Source organism: Scophthalmus maximus, chromosome 18, assembly GCF_022379125.1.
Source record: "Scophthalmus maximus strain ysfricsl-2021 chromosome 18, ASM2237912v1, whole genome shotgun sequence".
Classification (NCBI taxonomy): Eukaryota; Metazoa; Chordata; class Actinopteri; order Pleuronectiformes; family Scophthalmidae; genus Scophthalmus; species Scophthalmus maximus.
Genome location: NC_061532.1, coordinates 4,150,627 through 4,164,024, shown reverse-complemented (window position 1 = coordinate 4,164,024; position 13,398 = coordinate 4,150,627). Strand labels below are relative to the sequence as shown.

At 46.9% G+C, this 13,398-nt stretch overlaps 1 protein-coding gene across 1 annotated transcript in view; it reads right to left on the bottom strand.

The window, feature by feature from the left end:
• ptchd4 (patched domain containing 4) overlaps positions 1-11,890 on the bottom strand; it is a 34,521-nt gene extending 22,631 nt beyond the window's left edge. The window contains exons 1-2 of the mRNA XM_035618262.2: positions 10,856-11,890; positions 2,215-2,710 (exon numbers count right to left, since the gene is read on the bottom strand). Coding sequence (XP_035474155.2) covers positions 2,215-2,710; positions 10,856-11,455 — 1,096 coding nt within the window. The 5' untranslated portion in view covers positions 11,456-11,890. The remainder of the gene's footprint in view (positions 1-2,214; positions 2,711-10,855) is intronic.
• Positions 11,891-13,398: the final 1,508 nt, after the last annotated feature.

Sequence of the window (13,398 nt, the reverse complement as noted above, 5' to 3'; positions counted from 1 at the left end):
CCTATCTTTTTTTTGTAAGGAAAGAAATGGCCCGGACTACCAGAAGGTGAATGTAACATCTCCTCAGTGTCTGCAGCAACAGCATGTTGGGCGCAAAAATGTATTTCTAAAGCCGTCCATGACTAATGTGGGTTGTCGTGTAACAGACAGAGATATTATAAGATATTACTATAGCTTGAAGCAGGTTTCTGTAACAAGAATAAGCCATGCAATAGAATTATGAAATCTACGAGGCACCTTTCAGTAAATTATATTGAAGGGAATTTTCATTTTGCATTAGGTTTGTCTGATTATCTACTGTATCTTCTTCAAGTTTGTTTCTGCATTTGCATTTTTTCATTTATTCCTTTTTCTAGCTATTACTTGTAGGATGGGACATTTCAAAATTTCAAAAGTACGAGAATGAATGCTTTCTGCCAATGAAATAAACCACTGGCATGAAACCATTAATTGCCGTTAACTAAACGTTCAGTAATTAAAACCTAAACCTTGTCCTTTAAACGAATATCCAAAGAGGGCTTTGAGTAGTGGTGACTTTTATCAACAGGGGACATCAGTATCCATTTCCGTGCTCGGCGTCCGCCCGTGATGTGGCGTTGATATAGTGATAGGGGTGTGTCTCAGTCAGGACCTCCCAAGAGAGGAGGGGTGGACATCTGCCGCCTCCGAGGTCCTGTCACATGAAATTACAGACTTAATCAAGTCCCCTCCATCTCCTTTGCCCTTCTCCACCTCCTCCCTCTGCATGTGACTTTCTCCCCGTCTCCCTCCTCCCTCTGCCTCTCTCTCTACACCCTCCCCTTTTTTCTATATATGACAAACATCTTTTTTTCCGTTGCTCTTTTCTCCTTGACGTTCCTTTTTTATCGTCTCTCAGCAGCCCACCAACAATCACACCGCCTCTCCCCTCCTCTCCTCTCCTGTCCTGCCTCTGGGGTCAAAATGAGTTGATCCAGCCGCCTGCTCCTGAGCATTGCTTAAACTTCAGTTATGTCCGCCGGCCTGCAGCAGAGCTGTGCCGGAGCCCAGGGGATGCAGTGACCTTAGGAATGCACGGGGACAAAAAGGCAAGATATACTCTGCATTCAGTATAACTCGAGATGGAAAGGGAGGAAGACAGGAGAAAAAAAGGAAGAGATAGTCTTCACACGAGAGGACAAATGATGATACAGTCGCAGTGGCGATGATGAAATGCCGCATTGTTAGTGATACACAAAAGTGATTGTCTTTTTCATGACTAATGGGTTTTTGTAGGTGGACTTGTTGATTAGTAAAAGTCACCATCATGATTTTTTTTGATAAGTGTCAAGTCTATTTCGAACGATGTTGTGCTCCCATGTAAGAATCTAATCTTTGTATTTCCTTTGGTTTCAATTTACCACTTAACTGCAAACTAATGTACAAAATGTGGTGAAGCTTTAGTATAAATTGTATGTATTTAGACCTCAAATGTCATCCGAGCCATAGCTTCACCTTTGAATGAACTTTGCATTTTCTTCTAAGAATTCGGGTCTTTTAATAACTAGGGAGTTTATCATCTGCAAAAATGCTGAACAGCGACCTAAGTAAAAATAATTAGAGACCATCGTCTACTTTGTTAGAAGAGACTTAATGTCTTGGCCTCAGTTTTCATAAGATTGTTCCTTCAGCCCTGATGCCGTCAGAAAGGTTTGAACATTCCCTACTGTCATCACAACATACTGTATATACTGTAAAAATCGATCCTTCATAGCGCTCACTACATGTGCTTTTTTTCCCCTTAACACCACTATGGACGATATATGTCCTCATAATGAATTCCATCAGTGAGCCACCCTGGGATTCTGAGATATATACATATGTATATATATATAAATATATATAGAGAGAGAGAGAAAGAGTTTTGTGTTGCCTCTCATTGGCTGAGAAGATAATAATCACCTGCGGTTCAGTGAAATAATGACAAAACCTGCACAACAACCGAGGGACGGCATCCTCAATACAAAAATGACTGACACGAACGTGCCTGACAAAAGAAGGAACTGCACGACTGCATCGGCAGAGACACGCAGGGAAACGCGCGCGCCCGAACCAACAACAGCGAACAGCCGTGATCCCCTCAGAAACACCATTCTGCTAATCCCTTCCCCAATCAACCCTGCGTGAGTGTCAAACCCCCGATAAGCCCTTTAACTAACCACTACACTCAGGGTCCCAGCCCCCGCTCCCACTCACCCATGGCAAAGAACGGGATCCCCAGCAGCGTAGAGTTGAACTTCCCGTCGGATATAAAGAAGATGCCCGCAGCCGTCACGTTGGCGATGCAGATGGTCAGCACGCCGAGGAGGCCCAGGAACGGCTTACCCCTCAGGCAGTCCCGCATGGAGCTGGAGATGGTGGCGGCCAGGAGCACCAACACCAGGCTGACCAGCACCTCGCCCTTGGCCAGCACGCCCGTCTGGTGGAAGTCCCGCCACAGGCTGAAGGAGGTGAGCGACTGGACGTGGAGCTGGTCGGGCGCGTGCGGCGCCTCGGCCGTGGACAGCCGGCTGGCCAGCGCGCAGAACTCGTTCTCCCAGCGCTCGGCGATGGCGTCCTGCACCACGGGTCCGTGGTTGCGGAGGTAGTAGGTGATCTGAACTGCGCGGGCGAACTTGACCTGCTGGTCCCGGCTGTTGGGGGAGTAGGACACGCCGCCCAGCTGGTGGCCGATGAAGGACACGCGGCCATCCTGCAGGGGATTTAGAGGTGTCTGACATTAGCTCTGATGATACGATATTCATAAAAACACATTGACCTTTTCATTTTGCTTGTGGCTATGACCCCGATGACTTCAACACAGTAATGTTGCCTGCGGCAGCAGTCAGCAAACACTTTATTTGACATCAGTGATTCAGAACAGGCGGCGGTGCAAAATGCCAAAACTCACTGCCCACAGAGAGCAGAACAGAAGTATTTTTTTTACCTCATATTCTGTAGTGTTAATTCAACATTTAACTTGATCTCCTAATCTAGCCGTGGACAAGGCAGGCGGTATATATAGCGCAGGTTGATTTGGAGCTCTATAGCAATGTTTAAATTGATCTAGCTGTACAGTAAATCACTTTGACGTGTCAAAGACAGCAATGGAATAGAAATGGAAATGAGATGGAATTTCTTTTAATAGGAAATGTTAATCTCAAAATGGTCACAGCCAACAAACATGTTCTCCAACAGAATATCTGATCTTGCATTTACTTTTATTAATGTTTTTATTGTTATTATTGTTATTATTATTTAATTAACAGTTAACAGTTCAATTTGTTTTTTGCCTGTTTGAACGGTGCTGACCATGAAAAGTTCTGCCAAAAGTTCTGTGAGAAATAAAACAGCAGTATTCCTTAACAGTCATGTTGATGGCTATGTATGTCTTCCTTTAGGGGAGTTGATTATTTGTGTCACGATTGGGGAAAAGATTGTATCAGATTAGTATCGGATCGGTATCGCCAGATACCCAAGGTTGCAGGATCGGTATCGGATCGGACACGAAAAAGTGGTATCGTCCCACCCCTACCAATAACACGGGGCCTGAATCAGTGTAGTTCTTCTGAGTAATGTTAACACTATTCTAGTCTTAAAGACCACAAAAAACCCACTTCTCTAACACATTCACACTCCAAACACATAGGGGCAATTTGCGGTTCATTTTGCCCAAGGACACTATGACATATGGAGCTCTGGGGATCAAACCACTGACCTTCCATTTAGTGGAGGATGTGCTCTACCGGTTGAGCCACAGGCATCTTAAATAGGTACCACACATACTTAAATATCAGAGTTTATCTGCTAAAGCCATTCTCTGACTTTGTATCCTGAGCAAATACAAAGGAAATGATACGGCTACTGCTAATCATGCCTTACATAAAAAATGGCACTTTTTCAGAGGATCCCATGCTGGATACTTGATACTGATTCAGTTCAGTTTGAGTGATAAGTGTTGAACATTTGTTCGTTCATGTACAAGACATGAATAGCATTACGTATTGAGGCATTTCCACACAGACTTCAGAGTTTAGGGACAACGGTGGTCACCTAGGTGTGACACCCATTCAAAAATGCAGTGCATTTCCTGAACATTATAATGATAAATTACTCATTATTCACCAGGTTTAATTGGCCAACATGTTATAATAAAACACTGACTGATAAATATAATAATTACTATAAATAATACATCGAATATATGTTTCCCCTGCCCATTCAATTAGGAAACATACACATAATCAGACACATATTGTGACTCTGAACCCCTACGTGACACTGTTTTGTTGTTGTAACAATGTCAACTTTAATTTGCAGCTTATTGCAGATATGATCTTGTTATGAACACGATAATCCAGCACAGTCAAACAGCCACAATATGCTGATTCACGGCGGGGAGCTTGATACAAATCTCACGCTTCTGGATAAATAAACCCCTGTGATTGTTTGCTTCAATTTCTGTAGGCAATTTACTACGGTGACCGAAAAGAAGGGGTCTGTATTGTGGCCCTGGCATTGTGTGGGCAGCGGGATAAATCTGTCATAGTGGACGCTGCACCTTCAAATCACAAAATTGATGCCATCCATAAGTCAATGGGCCGGCTTGCTGTCATACAGTAGTCTGAAACAACTGACTACCTCTAACTTACAGTATTATTAAATTAACCTTTACCTCGCTGACTTTCCAACTTCGCTAAAGCATTCGAAATGAATTTCAATACTCAGAAACGCACTTTTCTTTAAACGTTTGCAGCTCACACTGAGCCGCCACACGCTTATGAGCGTGTGCAGTGCCCGGAACTCAAACCAAACCTGTAACCTGCTGTAAGCGTAGACGGTATATAATGACGGACGACGTGTTCCTATGCAGTCGTGTGTGTGTAGTAACACCATGACTTTTCGCCCTATTTTTACAGCGTCAAATGACTAGATTAAACCAAATGAACACTTGGACAGAAACCGTCCTTGATCCTTATTATCATTAAAACATGGAGGGGGCGGGGTTTACGATCTACACTGCAGCCAGCCACCAGGGGGCAATAAGGATGATTAGGCTTCACTTTTTCAAGGAGCTGCCATGTCTTCCATCTTTACATACAGTCAATGGTTGTGACGCTTTCACGACAACAATATCTACATGATCTGCAAAACGCCTGCTTCAGAGAACGAGCCGAGACTTTTTCTTTTCTCTTTCTCGTCTCTGGCAGCCGTTAGAAAGAACAAAGTGGAGTTCTCGGGACCATCGTGTGTGTGAGGGAGAGGAGATGACGGCGTGAGAGTAGGCGGGGGGATGCGGCACCACACAAAAGCAAATGTGTGCACGTGCGATATCTGTGAGGGGCTGAGTGATATGTGAAAAGTGGGGGATGTGACACCTCAAGCTTTTTGACGAGAGATGGATGTGACGGGTGGGAGAAGTCCTTCCCGGCTTTTCTGACAAATTAACAATAAAACGGAGAAACGAATCAATTCAACAATGCTAATGTTAACACCATTACTGTATTACGAGGCGAGCTTAGTTATATATTTTTGTACATTAACACCCTTTCCGTTAAAGGAGCACACGATTCTTCAAGTAGCATTGGTTGAGCAGGTATGCAATCTTAAATCAAAGCACTATGAAAGCTACATCTCTGACCTGATGACATTCATGTCAATATCCTACTATTGCTTTCAACTACATCCCCCAGACCGACTATCAGTTGAAGCCTTTCATAAGGAAAATGTTTAATTGAGGGATTTAATCTTATTTCAGGAGACATCTGGGGACACTATTGACTGCGTTTTTATTGCCGAGCGCTCAAACGCACCCTAGGGCGAGCCAATTATTGACACACACACACACACACATGTAACGTCATCAGCCAATTCCTGTGCCTCGTCTCCTCTCCCATCCTCCAATCACGTCGGCTCTACAGCAGGGTTGACAGTACCGACGGAACCTCCTTCTGCATATCAGCTGTTTTCCTGCAGCCTTAACCGCTGATGCTCTCACCTCTAGTTTTATGATTTATTAAATAGAATGGGGGGGGGGGGTGTGAAACAAACATTGACCTTAGCGTGACATTGCCACGCAGCATATAATCCAAACTACTCAATAACTTAATTCAACCCAGCACTCAACATCACTGTGCTCTCGTGAATGTATCGAGAAGCCTGATCTCGTCTAACACAATATCACTGGCGTTAGGATAAATGTAATTCAGGAATGGCACACTTGTCTTTCTACATAAATGAACGTTGACCACCAGAGCTTTCAGCTATGGAAGCCCAGAGGAGCCATTGTTGCTCTCTTTTTTTTGTGGCTTATTTCGACAAGATAACAACTTAATTATATCATTGTTATGCGACGGCAAGCTCAGAGTCCAGTCGTGTTTGAAAAGTTCAATTTTGCTGTACATTATATTTTAACCCCCTTATCTTGAGAAATCAATTTGCCTTATATCGCACATACGCTGTGCGATTTAAGGCCGTTTTTGCCGTACCACTCTTCTAAGAGTCGGACGATTTTCAGCTTTGTCGTGCATCGTTTGCTGTACAGTGCGGCAGGGGGGAACCGAGCGGCGATTAATTGCTCCCCGAGATGGACTTATTGACGAGGGGATGCTGATTCAGGAAGACGCAAACCGTGGATGTCTTAAGCAGAAGTATTTATCATGAGAGCTCAATATTGAGGAGACTTCCTGTTGGCCACAACAGGTCAACAGGTTCACAGTGGATCGGGTCCCAGGATAGACGCCTATCTCTGGAGGTGTATTTAGCCTTGTCAAAATAATGTCGTCATCTCACAAACAGAATAGCCGTCTCCATGGTAACACTGTATTCACCACTATGTGTCTTGTGAGACAGCCTTCGGTTACCCACCGACTGCCTTGGCTTGCCAGAGATTAGATGGCCTTGCACAGTGCGTGAGAACGCTCATCTTGCAGTTTCTCAGGAGAGGACAGAAATTCCTCAACACTCCTGACCGTCCGCCGGGCGTTCTGATGAATTCGGGTCGGCCCGACTACTGCCTGCCGTACAGTTGAAGCAGAGCCACGAGTCGATTCCTCAAACTTGGTTGCTCTTTTTTTCCTCACTTCGCCTGCGTGAAGTGGCAAACATGGTCAATTTTGCTTTGAGTAAAAGAAATACATAGTAAATTAAATATAATAAATAGTCAGTATGTTGGAGCTTATCACTGCGGGCGGAGGGTCCCTTCGCTTCGGTTATAACAATGGTTATTGTCTGGAATATGATAAATTATAATGTTTACTGGACATATAGTGTGTGCGTGAGTCCTTATACGCGTCGCCTTTCTCCCGCTCTTTTTTGAGGTTTCGGCACCCAGATTACGCACGTTTCTGTCTTGTCAGCGTTCTTCTTCTATGGTAAACACGAAAAACTTCTCTGCCCCAGAGGAGCTTTTCCGCCGGAGCCGAGTGTGAGGCGGTCAGGTCGTGGCTGACGGTCGGACAGTACAGTGTGGGCACATACTGTAAATCTTGAGCTTTGGCTTCACATGGCAGACGATATTCAGTGTGAGTTGGAGTTGTGACAACAGCATTTTCTTAAATCGCAGTGTATGCCCGGCTTAACGCTAACAATTTTGGCAAAAATCTGCTCACCATCAACGAGCTCTAATTAGCCAATCTGCGTTTGGCGTTGTGACCTGGTTGCTGGTGGTATGAATGACGGACGAGGCCAAAGTCTGGCACTCACAGGTATTTGTTTTGTTCCTTATTTCTAAGAATCGGTCTCCTCACCACAAGACGGTTCTCGGTTCAAATCCAGGACTAACCTCCCAGGGCCTCTCTGTGTCATTCTCTCCGGCTGCTCCGGCTTCCTCCCTCTGCAGATTCGGGGTTAAGTCAATTGGAGACTCTCCAATTGATCATAAGAGTAAATGTGAGTGTGGATGATTGTATCATGTCTGTGTATGTCGGCCCTGTGACGGACTGGCGACCTGTCCAGGTGAAGCCCACCTCTCGCCCAATGTCAGCTGGGATAAAGCAGTATATATATATATATATATATATATATATATATATATATATATATATAATGGATGGATGGATGCTGGAATTGTTCATTTAGCCCCGTTTGCTATACATTTTTAGAGTTGCTGTATTATTTTTGTCTCGCAACACCTGACAGCTTAAAAAGATTACACAACTGAAAATACAGCAGAGAGCGCAAAAAACGAAGCATATATATTTTAGGCATTTTCTCCCGGGAACCGAGCTGAAGTTCTACAAAGACTACACCTGTACAACAGGCACAGAAATAAACCACGGCTGCGACTTCAAAGAGCAGGATGAGGCGTAAGAAAATCAGGCAAACGAATTTGCCCGGGCAGCTTGTCAGACAGGCAGACGGAGAGGAAAAGGATGCAGGAACGTGGAGGGTGCACGAAGCCTCGTACAGACTGAGGGGAGCTGGAGAGGAAAGAGGTCACAGCCGCCTTCAGGAGATAATTACCTTCCTGTTGCAGAGGAGCTACGAGTAACGCGCATGCCTTTTGAGCAACGTGAAGGAAAACTTGCAGGCACAGGTTGGCGCGTGCGTAGGTCCGGACACTTCCCACGGCCACAAAGTGGAGGGAACTTTTGTCTGGCCATTTCCATCCAGGAATAAGAACGTGGGAACGTAGGGAGGCAATGTACCGTGAGGTTTGTTGAGGTTCAAACAAATTTACCTGCTGCTGCCCAGGCCAGCGCCATGAGAGTGTTGGGAGTGAATGGACCTATACATTACAGTTACGGAAGGGACGGCTGAACAATGATGATTCATCACATTGCGCAGCTCCCTTAACATTGTTACTTTGTTTTTCAAATCCTTATTTGATAATTCTAACTCTAAATCATCACTTAATTATGTTGATTATTAATTCATATTGAGATGTGTATGGATATCGACTAGAATAAAAAAGACGGAAAAGGATTTTCCTCTAAAACTGAACCCAATACAGTGGCGCTGAGCTAATTATGAAATGGCATTCAAACAATGTTGAAATGTCGCTGTCGCCTGGTTGGGTACGTGCAGCGTGTGCATCACCCCTCTGGTGCTTTTCATTGGAAAAAAGAGAGGAAGAGTGAAGCAAAGGGAGAATGAAATAATGAAGAGAGAGAAATAGATTGTTAAATACGGTCCAACAGCATGAATGTATATTCCCGGAACAGGGTCATCCCTATGTTCCCTCATTTCTATGTAATTCCCCCCCCGCATCAAAATTAGGCCCAAGTGGCATTCTGATGGCCCGGTTCTCCAGTAGCAGAGACACGGACGTCTACGTCTGTCTTATATTCAAACTGTGTCCATCATTTCTATGTGTGCCGCTTTCACCGAGAGGATGATGAACCGCCCCGCTGCTCCACTCCGACGCTGCGTGGAGAGCTCGCGCTGCTGTGGCGGCTCTCGGCGGCAGCTACAACCTGCCATGCTGGAGATCGGGCTCGCCGACAGCCGGAGCCGACGTTACGAGAAAAAAAAAGCAGTGTACAGTGGTTATGTACCTCACAATTTATTTGCCCAGTGGTGAATAAACTGACTGTTACGGTGTCCCTGTGAGCTTCTGTCCATATTCTGTCAGAGCCGCGATCTGTGCAGTGCAGTGAGTGTTCCTTGGCGGTCCCTTTTTTAACGCGTGCCTTCAGGAAAAACCACACACCGCGCAGCCTTTTTTTACGTTGCACCTGCCTCATTGTGTGGCAGTGAAGACAGAAAAGGTATCCTCTCATGTATGTGTGATTGCGCAATACATTGGCTAAAAAACCCCAAAAGAATCAATTTTTTCTTTTTCCCTGGGATTCTGTGTCCCTGGAAAATGAAGGCTCAATTTATGACACTAAACCAGAACAGGAGGAGGAAAGTGCTTTTGTTTTATGGTTGCTTTCGGGGGGCAGTGATTCCGAGGTATAATGGAACGCAACATTAAAATCGGTCCAGAATGCGTCGCATTCGTGTTGAATTTCCAGCGCTGCGGAAAACCGGAAAAATTGAATTATTGTTCATCATTACACTGAGATCTGAGTGTCTTACTCAAACTGGATTTTTTTTCTTTTTGTTGTTGACGGTTGATAGCCGCTGGCATGTCACGACTTCGCCGTCAACAGTCATACCACTTGGAAACGCTAGGGGTCAGGGTTTGAAAAAGTTATATATATATATGCAATGAAAATATGCACGCGCCAACTTGATGCATTGGTGGCCCTTGCAGAATGAGCGCCTGTGTGCGTGTGTGTGTCTGCACGCACGCAGCATGTTGGCATGTTGGAAGCGTTGTGTGTTGCGACCAACGCGGCTGCATGTTTGCAGTCAGGTCCCACGCAGCAACAGGGAGAGAAGTGATACAGGCGTAGTCCATAGCAGCTACTGTAAGCCTTGTCATTATGAAGCATGTGCAGGCAGGCAAAAGCCAGGGGGAGACACTGCATCAAAAAAAAAAAGAAGAAAAAAAAAAAAGGGAGAGGATATCCCAAAGTGTGTGTGTGTGTGTGTGTGTGAGAGAGAGAGAGAGAGAGAGTGGAGGAGCAGAGCAGAGCAGTCAGGGGCTGCATGCAGCCAATCAATTCACCTGCACCAACAAGGGAGGCTGAGATCTGCAAACTGGCTGTGCGCGTTATGTGGAGGGTTCCCCCCTCGCTGCATGCAGCAGCCCACGTCCCCCACGACACGAGCGCACTATGTGTTCATTCAGAAAAAAAATCTCGGCAAGCTCCAAGGGCCAGCCTGCAACAGCGAGCCACATGCTGACTGGTGCTGCGCCGTCACCACGGTGGTGGTGGGGGGGGGGGGGGGGGGTTAATGTGCACATACACAGGCCTGGCTGTCATGCATGAGGAGGGCAGCCGCAGTGCCAAATATAAAGCCTCACCTTCAGCGTGGTGTTCGGGTAGCTCACGGGCACCTTGTGGAAAGTGCTGTTGGACAGCACCGCCTGCCTGATGTCCTCGAAGATGGTGACGATGTCGTCCAGGAGGCAGCGCTTGTCCCGGTGGCTCAGGACGCAGAGGTGCGCGAACGTGTAATTGAACCCCTTGTAATTCACGCGTAAATCCAGCACCCGCTTGTGCACCCGCAGCACCTGCTCGGCGAGCTCCAGGATGTTGCCCCCGGACTTGGCGAGCAGGATCAGCCTGCCATATCGGCCCGGGGTGTGCAGATCCGAGTACAGCTTGTGCTTCGACTGGTCGATGGGGAACAGGCTGTTGGCGAGACTCCGCTCGATCTTGGCGAGGCTGTGGGTCGGCGCGACCAGCACCTCCAGGTCCGTCTCCGGCGTGAATCGGCTCAGCACGGTAGATCCGAAAATGATGGTGAGGACCGCGGGCACGGTGAGGAAGAAAACGGGGTGCCTGCTAACGAATAAGCCCAGCCAGTAGAACGAAGCCTTGAGCCCTCTGTGTATCACTTGCCGCAGCATCCTCCACAAAATCCCGCTTGCAGATGCCCCGTGTCCTCCGATGAAGCACATGTGACATCAGACTCCGTTCCCCGGCTTAGTCCAATTCGTAAGAGAATTACGGCGGGCTACAACATCACCACCATGCGCGCACACACACACACACACTCACACACTCAAACACACGCGCGCACGCACCACAACACCTGGAAAAAACAGCACTGCAGCAATCCGCGAGCAAGACGGACACACACACGCGCGCGCGCGCACACACACGCACGGACGCACACACGGACAGTCAGACAGTCAGACGATCCGAGACGAGTCCCGCCGTGTCCGATCTCCGGCCACTCCGCCTCCATGTGCCGGAGAGAGCCGCGCGTCCTCCCGCCTGCGCTGCGCACCGGCTGCGGTCGCAGCGACGAGCCGTGGCGGTGCGGTGCGGTGCGGTGCGTGCATGTGCGCTCAGCAGACTCCCCTGGCTGCCGCTACGGCTCTTCACGGCGGCGGCGGCGGCGGCGCCTGATTTACGCACTTAACGGGGACCATGTGTGCGGGGGTCTGAGAGGGAGGAGAGGGAGGCTGGATGGATGGATGGATGGAGGGGGAGGTGTGTGTGTGTGGGGGGGGGGATGTACCTGGCTATTTTAGGAACAGTGGAGGCAACAGGCAAGATAGGAGTAATGAAATGTTGCTGCAGGTGGCCGGAGGACCAAGAGGCACTTGCAGGGATGAGTCAGAGTCATGAATGGGGTAAACCCGCCTTGCTTGTTGGCAGGCCAAGACAGGGTGATGTGACTGGACCACATGCTCTCCCTTTTAAAGTGGCTTTTGCAGTGACTACTGTAAGGACACACACACACACACACACACACACACACACACACCTTTAAAAAACCCCAGTCACTTACACTTCTTGCGGTTCATATACACATAGAATTAACCATCTGTTTGGCTGCTACCACAGAGCAGGGCACATGGGGATCCGAGCCTCGAGGCCTATTCATCACACATCCCACCTGACTTTTATTGGTTATTGCGGTTGTAAAAAAAAAATGCTACATCAATTGAAAGACGCGCACATTTGACGGCGCGCCGCATCCTTGTGACCTTGAGTCGCCCCCGTCTCGGTGTCGCCGCGGAGAACAGGTCAGTTGTGATGCCAATACATTTCAGGCACCGAGCAAACAGGAAGCTCGTCAGCATACAAAGGAAAGAAGTATCTGGCACCAACACTGGATTTTACTTGGTTTGTTCTGCTGAGACTCCTCTTTGCCAAATTAAATCATGTGTTTTATTACCCAACGCCACCACACACACACCCAAATGTTGTTAGTCCAGCTTGAATACTGACGAGAACTAAATTGCAACAGAAATGTCTCGAAAACAACAATCCTCTCTAATCTGATTATCAGATGTTTGCCAGGGCTTTCACTAACCACAAAATTGATTCATGAGATGTTTTTTCTAGCTATATATGGTTCAGGTTTGGTTGGCACAAAGAGACTTCAGGAGAGCCAGAGCAAAAAAATCATGGTTTCCATTGGAGTAACTACTTCGTTAATTTAGGCATGTATTAAAATATGATGACAATGAAAAATTCAAATCATCAACTCATCATCCACCAGAAGGCGGGGGTTGCCACAGCTTTCTCAGCACTTCTACATCGTCGTCTGTGTGCGGATTCAGACGTAGAAGGGGACGGGGGCCTTTCCGTCCAATCCCCCTCTTCTTGACAATGGAACCCATGTTTCCTACGTCAGAACAGCCCAGCTATTGTGTTTGAACTAATTATTTTATCTGCGGGACGTGTTCAGCGACTGCGCCTATGACAACTCGGACAGTGCATGGTGCACTTTGGAGGTCACTAAGAAGGCCGCCAGTGTATATTGTCTTTGACATTGTGTAACTATTTGATTTTATTATTAATGGCTGTAGTTGTTGTCAATTCAATCAGCAAGTGAATGAAGAATAAGAATTACCCCATGGAGTCCAGACACCGGTGGCTGATGACT